Source organism: Harmonia axyridis, chromosome 5 (assembly GCF_914767665.1).
Source record: "Harmonia axyridis chromosome 5, icHarAxyr1.1, whole genome shotgun sequence".
Taxonomy (NCBI): domain Eukaryota; kingdom Metazoa; phylum Arthropoda; class Insecta; order Coleoptera; family Coccinellidae; genus Harmonia; species Harmonia axyridis.
In genome coordinates this window covers 13922637-13936600 of record NC_059505.1, presented here as the reverse complement: position 1 = coordinate 13936600, position 13964 = coordinate 13922637, and the positions used below count along the sequence as shown (strand labels likewise).

At 31.4% G+C, this 13964-nt stretch overlaps 2 protein-coding genes across 2 annotated transcripts; one reads left to right on the top strand and one right to left on the bottom strand.

Annotated features, from left to right (window-relative positions):
• Positions 1-1051: 1051 nt before the first annotated feature.
• Positions 1052-4084, bottom strand: LOC123680531 (corepressor interacting with RBPJ 1). Its single transcript, XM_045618471.1, has 3 exons — positions 3864-4084; positions 3060-3643; positions 1052-1413 (listed from the first exon to the last, which is right to left on the bottom strand). The coding sequence occupies exons 1-3, from the start codon at positions 3933-3935 to the stop codon at positions 1257-1259; spliced, it is 813 nt and encodes a 270-aa protein (XP_045474427.1). The 5' UTR covers positions 3936-4084; the 3' UTR covers positions 1052-1256.
• A 281-nt stretch (positions 4085-4365) lies between these two features.
• Positions 4366-13262, top strand: LOC123680530. Its single transcript, XM_045618470.1, has 4 exons — positions 4366-4541; positions 4840-5105; positions 5281-5474; positions 10471-13262. The coding sequence occupies exons 1-4, from the start codon at positions 4465-4467 to the stop codon at positions 10909-10911; spliced, it is 978 nt and encodes a 325-aa protein (XP_045474426.1). The 5' UTR covers positions 4366-4464; the 3' UTR covers positions 10912-13262.
• The last annotated feature ends 702 nt before the right edge of the window (positions 13263-13964 follow it).

Below are 13964 nucleotides of genomic sequence, written 5' to 3'. Positions count from 1 at the left end.
CCGGGGGCTCTGAGTTTAACTGGTGACCCATTTCAGTTTTATTGACATTAAGAATTAATGAGTATCGAAAACACCAATCAGTGAAAACGCGGACCACAAGTTCACACCTGGCTGTCAGTTCCAACAGACTGGATGTGGAAATTATAAAAGATGTATCGTCAGCAAACAATACTATCTTGATTAATAGAAGACTTCCAACTCGACTGAATATCTAGTTGATTCCTGTTGGCCTACACGAACATAGAAGTACCAACTATTTAAAAAATCCTTGATCCACTCGAGAAAAACACCCCTAACTGAGGCGTAGTGATGAGCACTGCTCAAGAACTACATTTTGCACTGCTGAGTTAGTTAACCGAGGCTGTGTGATTAGCCAGAATTAACTTCAAATAAAGGCAGTCGAATGCTCTTGATTTATTGAAAAAGAGCCCTGCAAAATAGGATCCGCCATCAAGACAATCGTAAATAAAACCAAGTAAATCACAAGCAGCTGTACTGGTTGATCGGTGAGTCAGAAGCCATGCTGGCTTTCAGAAAACTTATTCAAATAATCCAACTTCTCCATGACTTTCAAAAGAGATATGGGACAATGATTAGAAATGTCGTCATCATCATTTTTCTTGTATACGGGGAGAACCTTAGCGATTTTCAAGACACCAGTGTATAATCCAGATGGGAATGACTGTTACACTTCAGAGATATCGAGTACTATTGACTCGCCCTGTATATTTTTATTGAATGAAATTTTACATTGTTGTGTTTATACCATCTTCATTGTTATATTAGCTGTCTTTAACAGACTATGTTCCTCATTAATTGTAGTTAAAATTGTTAATATGTTTTCACATGTAGAGTTAACTGAATTGATTGTGTCACGGTTCCAAGGCATACCTTTTGCATGTTACATCCAATATTCGTCTTATGTTTCTCAGTGAGATGAAGAGATTCGAACCTTTTTATGATTAAAAATATTTTTAATTATAACCGAATACTCACAAAATATATTCATATAACTCATGACAATTATTAGGAATATAAAAAAATACGTTTGTTCTGAATTATAATATTTATTATATACAATGAAATATGTACAATTGGGATTTTCCTAAGACTAGAGATATTTGAAAAAATAGCAAATGGTATTTCTGGATTTTTTATGGAAAATTCAGCAAGTTCTCAAAATTTTACTTTAAGATTTCTAATTTTTTTTAGCTTTTTTAATTTTTCTTGATAATCATGTTTCATTTTCCATTTTCTTATTGATCCCTATATTTTTTTCGGTTCATTTTCATTTTAGTTGATTGACTGTCTCTCCGTTTTCTCTTATGACGATATTCATCTTCAGATTCTTCACTATCTGTAGGCTTTTTAGACTTTTTCTTGGTCAGCTTTTTCTCAATTTTTTCCAACTTCCTGTAAAAAATAAAAATATTGTTGTTAGAAATTAGTTTATTTCTAGTGAGTTGTATCCAAAGTCAATTGTTTTTTATGTCATGTTATTGTAATAAATATATGTTTGTCATTGAGCGCATTCAACAGAAAGATCTGTAGCATAAGTAGCTCACGCTACTGAAAATTATCAGTTTGGTAATGTTATCTCTGCGGGACGGGTTTCTCCTTTTCTTGACAGGAATAGGTTCTGTGGGTCCTTCTTGAAGGTTATGTTATGATGAGAGACAATTTTCTGTTATAATATCGATTTTAATTTCCAAGTTTGCTTTCGGTTATATTACTACAGTGGACTCACGTTAACTCAAAACACCACACACAAGATTTTCTGTCGAGTTACGTATAGTTAGACATTGGCGTGGTTCGAGTTATATAGGTCATTTTTGATTAAATTCGACTTACAGAGGTAATGAGATATAGAGAGAAAATAAATAAAAATAAATAGGTAAAGTTTCCAATTGAGTAATTATATCATACGATATTAACTATTTATCTGGTTAATGTATCAGCACTAGGAAAATGCCATCCACACAACCATTGTCAGACAGAAGGTCTCCACGCCATTACGTAGGATTCACAATCGAAAGCAACCCAAGGAGAATGCATGTCATCAAGGGAGGATAGCGATATACCGGTTTCACCCTTATTAGGGATCATCAGTACCGCATAACCCTACCCAAGATGACAAACAAACGAAATAGCAGGCGTCTTATTGAACGCTGGCAGTCGCTAGTCAGTATGAATTACTGCAGAGCGCCACCCAGCGGACAAATAACCTAACTACCTCCTCCATGAATACTTCGAAAAAGCAGAATCCCACGTCAACAAGGAAAATCTTCCGTATTTAGCCTAAGCGACTTTCATCGTAAATAATAATAAATAATCGGCTAATATTTGGAAATACATGATGAAAATAAATAGGTAAAATTTTACCTATTTATTTTCATCATGTATTTCCAAATATTAGCCGATTATTTATTAATAGAGATATAGAGAGCTTTACTGAGAGTAACATTACAGGATGTTTGTAAACGAATATATTTCATTTACTATTATTGCTATATTTTAATTTAAATTTCGTCCCAAATTCACTGTCACTGATGTCAATTACTCAACTCGTTACCAAAAAGTAGCATAAAATAAATTCGGCATAAATGGCGACCGCTCTGTAGCGGAAACTGATAGAATGCGTTCAGCAGGAAATTCTTAGAATAAATACAACTGTTGAGTCGGCTGAACGCGCTATTGCTGTTTTGCAAAATATAAATAATTCTGGAAATCCCAAACATCCTTTCTATTACAGCCCAGCAAATGATATGTTATTATGCATTTCGAATTCAAAAGCAAGAATGATCATCAAACGGATAAAAAGAAATATCTTTTAAAGAATCAAGAAAATCAAAATTAGTATTGAATTTTGTATAAACTCTTCAAACAGTTTCCAACACATTCTAAAAATGTAAACTGTACAATAACCAGATAGGATTCTTCAAACAATTCCAAAAATTATTGAAATTAAATAACCAGAATGATTTATGCTTCAAATCTCTCTAGCACAGAATGAGCAAACACTATCAAATAAGTTGAAAAATAAAAAGGTACTTGCTTACCTCAGTAGGGCCTTTTTTTGTTTGAAAGTTAATGATTTTAGAAAAGTTGCTTCCCAGTTCTCTTCTCCATTCATAATCAACTTGTGTGTAGAAGACTCAAAAGAAGAGGCATGTTGCTTTTTCAAAGCCAACCCTTCATCCAACATTTGATTCACAAGTGTATTTTGATCCATTATCTCAGAATTCTCTAAAGACCTTGCAGCACTCATGGAAAGACTATACATTGGACATTCTTTGTCTGTATTAATATGACCCCACTTGTGACATTTAATACATCGTACATTGCGAACTTGAATGCCAAAAGGCTGATCTCTAATTTCTTGATCTCCCTTGCAGTAGCTCTCACGAGGTGCATTATATTTCCTTTGCCATTCAAACTTATATTCCGGTTCGTTATCTTCACGTTCCCGTTCTTTTTTAGCGCCTGGTGGTGGTTCATACATGAAATTGATACTGAGTTTATCCTTGCTCTCTTTGCTCAGCATAGCCTTATTATCATGGAGATCTTGCTCTTTTTCATATTGCTGCCTTAATTCTTCTTGTTTTTTTTTATATGCTTCAGCTTTTTGTTGTGCCATCCACACCTGAAAGTGTTTTATTAGAATATTATTATTATTTTACATTATTTTACTAAAGACTGATTCCAAATCTATACAGCTAAATGGGATAGTACATATGTTATTTTTGAAACTGAAAATTATGACCATCTTAACAATTACCATTAATTATTGGATTACAACTTTGTCGAAAACATCTTTTTTGTAAGTTATTATTCAATATACTTCGTAAATCGCATACACTTACCCTTTTCAGATTATCCCTAGAAGCGGGGTGGAAAAATTTCTTGCACATATAATTATTGAAACCTTTACCCATGTTGATGTTTTAGTTTTATTCACAATTCAAATTAAATCTTCACCCTATTAATTAAGGGGATGTCCAAGATAAACGTAATTCGCAATTGAAGATATTGATGGCCGAACTACTTAACTACATGTAACATGACAATTGACAACCATTATAGATGTTGTTGTTGTCCATAGACCTTTAGGTCTTTGGTCCATTTCTTTTCTTCTTCTTCTCTTATTGACCCGGTAGATTTTCCATTCCATTTCCATTAATGAAGTAACCATAGATAAACTAGTTCTAAGAAGCTTGGGTTGTTTGTGATTTGCCTATGGTGTAGAATTTTTGAAATTAAGAAGTATTTATTTAACTTAATTTCGATTTCTCTGAGCCACGGGATGTCAATAATTCCTGAATGGACTATATAATCACAGACTAGTAATCTGTGATATAATCACAGATTACTATTCTGTGATGATCTTTGATCTTGTGAGTGAGCGAGCGTGAGAATTAAAAGTCTTTGTTTATTTGTTTGATTTTTTGATTAAAGAAAAGAAAAATGTTGGGAGATATCGAAGATGAAATAAATAATATATATAATAACTCACAATTCGTTTTTTTGACTAATACTGAAAAGTGAGTGCAAGTTATTTAGTATTTCATTTTATTGAAAAAAAAAACAAATAAAGAATCATTTGTGTTGATTTATAACATTGATAGAACCTTAAATATTTTCTAATAGAAATTACATAGATACTATTAGCAGCTGTTACTATTTGAAGAGTCCCTCTATTTGGTTATTAATTAATAAACTTGTTGATTTTGACACTTGTTGCTTGAGCATGATAATGATTTTAACACAAGCATAGGGGACCCATATCAATCAATAACTTCTAGTGATATATCACTATATTTAATTCCATTCTATTTCTAGTTTTGAAACTGAATCCTTCCATTTAATGCAAAGTATGGGTCTAATACACAAATCAAAATATTGTAAAGATTGCAATAAAAATATGCAATGGTATCCCTCTGGAAGATTTGATTTGTTTGAAGGGATTTGCCTACAATGTAAGCAGACATGTTCTATAAGACAAGGTTCACCTTTAGAAACTATTGACTGCAGCTATTATAAAATTCTAGAAGTATTATGGGCTTGGTGCAACTGTGAAGATATAGAAAAAACTGCAGTTAGATTAGGTAGCTTCTTTTTTATTTTATGAACTCTTATTTTTAAATATATGATGAAAATAGAAATAACACTCAAATTATTATCTATTCAATGCATTCACCAGGTTTCAAGGTAATGTGACATTAAAATCTTGAATATATTTATATTCTGGTAATAAAAAAATAACTTGGAATAAATTTATAGGCATTGAACAAACAACTGTGATGAACATTTTTTTAATTGCTGGATTAGCAGCTCAAAGGCATATCAAGAAACATATCTCACAGTGGAAGATTGGGGGACCAGGAATAATTGTTCTTATTGATACATTTCCTGAAACTTATTTTGGTGCAAATAGAAAAAGCAATAGACCAATACTTTGCTTAGCTGAATTAAAGGTATGATATTGGTTTACCTAATTTGCTTTAATACTGATACATAGTATCATTTGATACTTGCAACATAAATCTTATTTTCTAAAAGAATGAATTACCAACTAAATATTATATGTTAACTGTTCAAATTACTTTTCTTCAGCCCAATTTGTTTTGTCAGTCTGTTGAATTACAGATATACAATCATTATTTGGTATGGAATTATTATAATTTTGAATTTCTCATACAAGGAGTCCCATTTTAGACAAGCCACTTGGTGTATTTCTTATCCCATAGTTTCCTGAAACACATCGAATGATTTTGTTTGGGGGATATCTTTTGACATATATTTGAGACTTGAATGAGCAACCCCCTAAAAGGGTCGCTTCAACCCCTCAAAATTAAATGGGGGAGAGGGGTTAAGTGATACTTCATTTGAAAGGTCTTGGAAGCCTCTTTACAACAGTGTATGAAATACATAATTTGACGAACTGTTTTTGCCAAAAATTAATTTTTCAGCTCAAATGGGCCACCCTGAATATTTTGGTTATTTTTACTATGTACAGGGTGGGCAAATTTCGATGTTTTAGCGCTACAACTTTTAAACCAGAGGAGAAAGACAAAATCCGATACCCCCTTCTCGGTCTCTTTTTCTGAGAAACTAACAAGGGTAGTATCCATTTTTGGCCACCTTCTTTTGTTTTCGAGTTATAAGCGAAAATTGGAAGAATGGCGATATCGAAAAACATTTATATCTCCGCTAATACTGATGATAGAGCTCTGAAATTAAGACATTATTCAGGCATTTTTTTACGTAGAATCTAGTGGCGTGCTTGTATTTTCAAAAGGGTCTTCAACTACAAAGCTATGACCCAAAGTTATGTATTCTTAAATGGGAACACTATATTTCTGTGTAATTTTTTGAAAGCTGAATTTTTCCTGATTTCAAAAATATATAATATCGTATCGTTTGTATCAATATAAATGATAGTAAATGGTCAAAAACTTTTTTTATCTAAAAGTCCCAATATTTCTATGATTTCAACTGTTGATGAGCACAGAAAAATTGAGCTTTCTATAAAAAGAGCAGTGTCCTTTCGTCAATCTGATTATTTTTATGCTTTTCACTAATTTCTACTAAATTCGAATCTAGATATATTTTATGAATTATTTATCTAAAAATTGATTTGGAGATAACGAAAAGATCCACAAGATCGAATGTTTCAATCAAAAGAGTTGTAATGAGATGGATGTATCAGAAGATTATTTTCATAGGTCTCCAGAATGAATACGCACAAGTACAAATCCATTTCAAATAGCATATGAAACAACGCATATATGATTGAACTCAACAATTTTATTATGAAGGAACAAACAAGAAATAATATTTAACCTAATAATGGCAACAATTGCACAATGCATAGTCGACACATCTTCTTGATATTTCGCACCAAATTCAATAGATGAATATTTGAAACTGTATTCAAGCAACCTAGGAAATTTTCTCCGAGTTTATTCATATTTTCGTAAGTATTTTTATGAAATATATCTAGATTCAAATTTTGTAGAAATTAGTAAAAAACATAGAAATAATTAGATTGACGGAAGGACACTGCTCTTGATATAGGAAACTCAATTTTTCTGTGCTCATCAACAGTTGAAACCATAGAAATATTGAGACTCTTAGGTAAAAAAAGGTTTTTGAGCATTTTTTGTTATTTATTTTAATACAAACCATACGATGTTATATATTTTTGAAATCGGGAAAAACTAAGTTTTCAAAAACTGGCACAGAAATCTAGTGTTCTCATTCGAAAAAACATAACTTTGAGTCATAGCTTCGTAATTGAAGACCCTTTTGAAAATACAAGCACGCCACTGGATTCTACGAAAAAAAATGCCTGATATTTTTTTAATTTCAGAGCTCTATCATCAGTATTACCGGAGATATATATGTTTTTCGATATCGCCATTTTTCCAATTTTCGCTTATAACTCGAAAACAAAAGAAGGTGGCCAAAAATGAATACTACCCTTGTTAGTTTCTCAGAAAAAGAGACCGAGAAGGGGGTATCAGATTTTGTCTATCTCCTCTGGTTTAAAAGTTGTAGTGCTAAAACATCGAAATTTGCCACCCTGTACATAGTAAAAATAACCAAAATATTCAGGGTGGCCCATTTGAGCTGAAAAATTAATTTTTGGCAAAAACAGTTCGTCAAAATTACGTATTTCATACACTGTTGTAAAGAGGCTTCCAAGACCTTTCAAATGAAGTATCACTTAACCCCTCTCCCCCATTCAATTTTGAGGGGTTGAAGCGACCCTTTTAGGGGGTTGCTCATTCAAGTCTCAAATATATGTCAAAAGATATCCCCCACCCTGTACACACTTATTACAGTACACACTAGTACAGTACACACTTATTAATAGATGAAATTAAACATATCAAGCTACCTAGAAATTGAAATGGTAATTTACGTAACAAGTCCGGAAAATAGGGTTTTTTTGGACGAATAGACAAAATTCCAGGACGAGCGTAAGCGAGTCCTGGAAGTCTGTGAGTCCAAAAAAACCATTTTCGGGCGTGTTGCGTACAATATTTTTTGGGCAACCATGTAAAATAACACTATCGCTGCTGCTTTCCATATTTTATTGCGATTGCGATCAAAAAACATGCAAATTTTTGACAACTAATTTCATATGAACTGTCAGCCGTTATCGCGGTTGTTATGGATTCTATGATTCTTTTCCGGCCTAGTCCGGGAAGTGCTCACTTCCCGCCGGGAAGTGATCGCAATCGCAATAAAATATGGAAAGCAGCAGCGATAGTGTTATTTTACATGGTTGCCCAAAAAATATTGTACGCAACACGCCCGAAAATGGTTTTTTTGGACTCACAGACTTCTAGGACTCGCTTACGCTCGTCCTGGAATTTTGTCTATTCGTCCAAAAAAACCCTATTTTCCGGACTTGTTACGTAAATTACTATTGTTTGACTTAAAAACTTTTTTTCTATAATCCCCCTATAGAAAGCATAAAATTTATAAGATTGATATTTTGGATTGTTTTGGAGTTTGTCTAGAATAGAATCATTATTTCGCTTTTACCTGAAATATTCATGGATTATTCAGAACGTAGAATCCTCTAAAACCCTTCAAATAAAAATTGTATTTATTGATGCAGGTATGTGGATGACCTTATTTGTTGCTTTAAAGGTACCTACTGACGCATACGTAAATAGGTGCTCCTCCCTTTGATATCTTCTAACAGATATCTGGAAAGTTCAGTTTGCAGATACGTTTAAACATGAAATTTGTTAAAATTGTTAACTTTCGGTAATCTATATGACACATTAAGGATTAAGCCCAGATTATCTGGGACGTATTAGAAATGCCATAAATAAATTAATTTATCTACGACTGTATTGTCATATTTTTAAAATCAAAATCTCATTTGGGAAATCCATAAATAATTTTCATTACATGACAACGTTCAAAATACAATTATAGATCCTTATGTAGACGCAGTAATCCTACGCTGGGACACAACAATACAATCTAAATGCCATAAATAAATTCATTCTCATTACAGGTATACAGATACAAAAATAATGATCGAGCGGATTTTGAGAACATTGAATCCTCCAAGAATACACTTAGTGCTCAATTCTATGAATTATTCAAAAAACTTTGTTTTTCTGATTCAGTTTAGTTAGAGGAGGATGGTACTTCAGTTGCTGTGTGTACATTTTAAGACCCCAGGTTTGAAAGAATAGAAAGATTCGTCGGTTCTCAATTCAGAATCAAAAAATATTTGACCACTGAAATAGAGAAATGTCTGAAAATCACAATGCATAGGGAACAGAAAAGCAAGGTTTCAAATGAAAAAAATTTGCAAACGATTAAAAAGACGGCATTACATTTCGAATGTGGAATCTTATATTATTATTTTTAGAACTCTTTATTGCTAAATTCATATGTTTGAATCTTATATTCAATTTTTATATTTTTTTCATTGATAATATCCCAATTCTGTTCATATTTCTTCGGATGAAAACCACTTTCTACTATTATATGAATAATTTTAATTCATTTGTATCTATCAATTTGTTTTAATTATTCCTGAACAGAGAGTTAAGTGATCATTCAAACTTTTATCGTAATGCAAAACGCAATTATTCGAAAAAATATTCAATGAATATTCGAATATTCCAATGTAGTGGTAACTTAATAATAACATGAAAATTGTTGGCAATATCATGCGACCCCTTTCCAACCACGCCACTGAATGAATTATCCATAGACTAACTAAACGGAGTTTGTCTATGGAATTATCGTATTATTTCTGCGCCATCTATAGCTCATGATTCAGCGCCATCTATTATCGAGTTACTTCTCCACTTTGGGTAGTCAATAGTGTTTTCGATATCATCATCATCATCATCATTCGATATATGCAACCCGTAACACGAAATCCAACTACAGTAGCGACCACTGGTGACTATTTCCTTGCCGTCAAACGGCGATGGCTTACTATCCTTTCCTTATACTATGCTACTACTAGCTCGCTCGCAGTGTCTTCCACAAACCACAAGTGGGTAGAATCCACCATTGGTGAAAATGCCCCATGCCACCCCGTGTGTCGCTTCGCGCGCTACTATTGGTATTCATAGATCACAAAACTGGGCGTGAGTCATAATCTACATACTGATCCAAAAATTCAAGGACCAGCCACCTGAATGTGTGAAAAATGGTTATCGGTTAATTTCAAATGTTAGTATTGTTTAAGATAAAAACTACAAAAAATGTTATATTATTATAACTTTTGAACCAATGAAAATATTTGAATTGTTTTTTCGCTACTTTGCACCTAAAGGACTATTCTTCATTTATCGATAAGGTTTTTTCATTTTTTAGATGAACTTATTTATTGTTATTTTTATTTTTGAGTATTTAAAAAAGAACTTTCAATCAACCCAAAGCAGAAATCAAATCTGAGTACTGAAAAATTATTTTTCTTAGGGTTTTCCATTGACCATTGTGTTTCACCCTCTACAAACAGATTCAAGAAATGAGCAAGATACAGAACAAAAGATCAAAGCTAATTGTCAGACAATTATTCGTGATTTTGTTCATCCCGAATCCGCAGTGGTTGCTAGAAGGAATGCCACTTATTGTTCATATGAAGATATTCTATCAAACCAACCTCAATTCAATGTGTTAGCAAGTGACGAAGGTTTATTAAAACATGAATCTGTTGGGAGAAATCTTCAAACTATTTTGTCAACTATTTGGGAAGAGGCTGTTTATATTTGCATGACTGCTCAATATTTGCCAGATCACTTAATGAAGAGTTTTCTTGTCAGTCAAATGTGGAAAAATAAGTACAGTCATAGAGCGCAATCTCTAATTCTGACAGAAATTGCAAATCTAGTGAATGATGGTAATCATGAGAATCAGTGATAATTAAAAATACTTTATTAATTTCAGAAATAATTTTTATATTCTATTTATTTGATATTATTGTACACAATAATAATAACAATGAAGTAACTGGAATATTCCTAGAGGTTAAGAAAGCCATTAAACACAGATGTTTCAAGAGATAAACTTTAAATAAAGCAAATTCCATATCAATTTCAGTCTGTGGGAGCATATTATTAGTCTTTCCACTTTAAATATTGATTAAACTTCATGAAGAAACGAATAAAATTCTTTGTCCAAAAACTGCTAAAAAGTCTATATTGATTTTGTTTCAAATTGTGATTAAAACAATCAAAGCTCCAAAGTCACAAGTCATTAGAAAAAAAATATAAAATTAATATTGATTTGAAACTGCATATAAATGTTTGTTCCAAATTAAACCTGAAGTTGAAGTAGTATTTTAAAAAATATATATATTCATTAAAGGTTTTCTATTCCATGTTTCGTGTATACTTCTCCTTAAAGGAGATTTTTGTATGCCTTTTTTCAAGCTTTAAACAGGATTATGAAAATTATTATAGCTTGTTATTGGTTGTAATAATTCCACGATTTTCTTGTCATACAAACAATAAATAACATGATTGTTTGATACGGAACAAAGCCTGTTCTTTGCACAAAATCTGATGGTTTCACAGAAGCCTTGAAAAGTTGGAATAAAAACATCAAAATAAAGGGTGTGGTCCGTATAAAGCCGAGAATTTTAGACGTTATTTCCAATATTTCAGGTAACCTGCTTCGTATATACTGACAGCTTGCCATTGGGCAAGCGGTAAATTATGCCTAGACAGAAATTATAATTTGTAAACAATTAAAAGTTCTTAGTTGCTCTGGAGGGTTTTTTTCATAATTAAAATAATAAAGTCTTGAGCGTCAGGTGCCATGGAAAATGTTCATAAACAATAATCTGAAAATTAAAATGACCAAACGAGTGGGAGTGGTTATCCAAAGTTTCTTCCATTTTTTTTAATTGTATTTCCCTATTTGTATATTCATTTGCCTTGTAATTATTGCTTCGTTACAAAACAACATTATTATTGCACTCTCACTGATTTCTTGATTACTTCTATTCTCACCGGGAAGGCTTCAAATTCTAATGAAAGAAAAATCAATGGTCAAAATAAACATATATGTCAAAAACTAAATAAAGTAGGTAAAAAAATTTCTGATAGAATTTATTGCAGTCGATCTACTTATTGTTATGAAAGCTTCATTAATTTTTTTTCATGAATATTATTATCATGTTTCTTATAGTTATGTTGAAATGGCAATTTTGATATTTGTATTGTATAATTATTTTGTCTAAGCATACATCAGACAATATAACCTTATTGGTTGATTATGTGTCTCATGAACTTTATAATGAGTTCTCTAATACGAAGTCCTTTATTATAATTCTTTATATTATATATTTTATATAACTGTTTATGTATTGTTATGTTTTTTTGTGTGATTCTTATTAAATATATTATAATAATTATGTATATATCCATAAAAATACTGAAATCATATGCTCAAAAATTAACAAAGTGCCTTTACTATGTCCAATATTTTATTATTCATATTTATCAAACATTTTATGAAATTACTATTATCAAAGTACATCATTCAGCTATGATTTGTGCCTAATTACTCAATGTTATAAGTAAAATTTATCGAACTGATATTGCAGCAGTCGTCTGATAACTTCTATAGGGTAGGCAAATTTTCATGTCTAGATACAAAATACTATAAATTGTTGAATTGATTATTTGCATAAAAAAAGTTTATATTGTATCTTGCAAAATATTGTTGAAAATGCTCATATTTTTCATTGTTACTTAATCACTCCATGGACAAAATTTACAAAGAGATGCTGTGCCTTTTTTCTATAAGAGAAAAGAAATATCTCGCATCATATCAGTGTATTATTCATTGAATTAAATTTCCATATCAAAATAAGGGGACTTTTATTCGATCAAGAGAAAATTTAATACATTTAAAATTATTACATATTTTTATTCTAATTTATTTATTTCCAATAATCAAATGTTTCTGTTGTCAATTATATGTAGTTACATTAACAGGACTTTTTTTATTATATTTGGGTATTTATGAGCAATAATTAGTGTTTATAAGAATAATGTTAATGATTTTCTCTCTCTGTTTCTATATCTTTTGAAAATTATTGTTGGTTTGATAATGAAAAAATGTTTCTTGTCAATGTATATTGAATCTAAATTTGGTTTATATCATAAAAATCAACTGAAGTAATTTGTTCTATGTTCATATTGACAAATTTAAATTAGTATGATATACTGTTAATTTCTATTAAATACATATTCCTTGACTCAGATTTTTTTTTTTTTTAAGAATTGAATTTGATTTATTTTCAGTATTATAGTTGTACGATTGATGAATTTTTTCTATGGTATTCTTCTATAGCTGAACACTAGGAATGAGTCAATTTTCAGCCGACAAGAGAAATTCAGTCTCCATGACTTGTGTGTATGGCAATCGAAAATATAACAACTCAAGCAGTCGTAAATATGTAGGTATCTGATGTGGTTGTTCCATATTTTTTTGCCATTTCAATTGGAATTTTAATATTTTGTTCGCTATATCCTCTGTCATATAAGCTCCCAAACAAATGAAATTTTCTTTCCTGTTTGGTAGATTTTGGACAGCCTGCTGCAGTACCCTCACTTAATTGAAGACCGTTGGAAAGCATTTTTTTGTTTCTTGTTTATTATTAAAGTAAAGCCTTCCTCATGTTTCACAGATAATTACAGAAGAGGAATAGTACCTTGAAGAAGTCTCCACTCTTCAGATTCGTTTTTATATTGGAACGGAAATAATGTTAGATATGATCAAAATATTCCTCTACATTTCTCCAATAGTAACTACATGGCTAAACGTTCATATGTAAAAAATCCGTGGATTAGAGTCTATTCACTGCATCTTTATTTTTTTATTTAAATTAACGCGTCTCAGCAGCTAGGCCATTGACACAAGGTACAATGTACTTATCTAGGCATTACAAATATACAATTCAT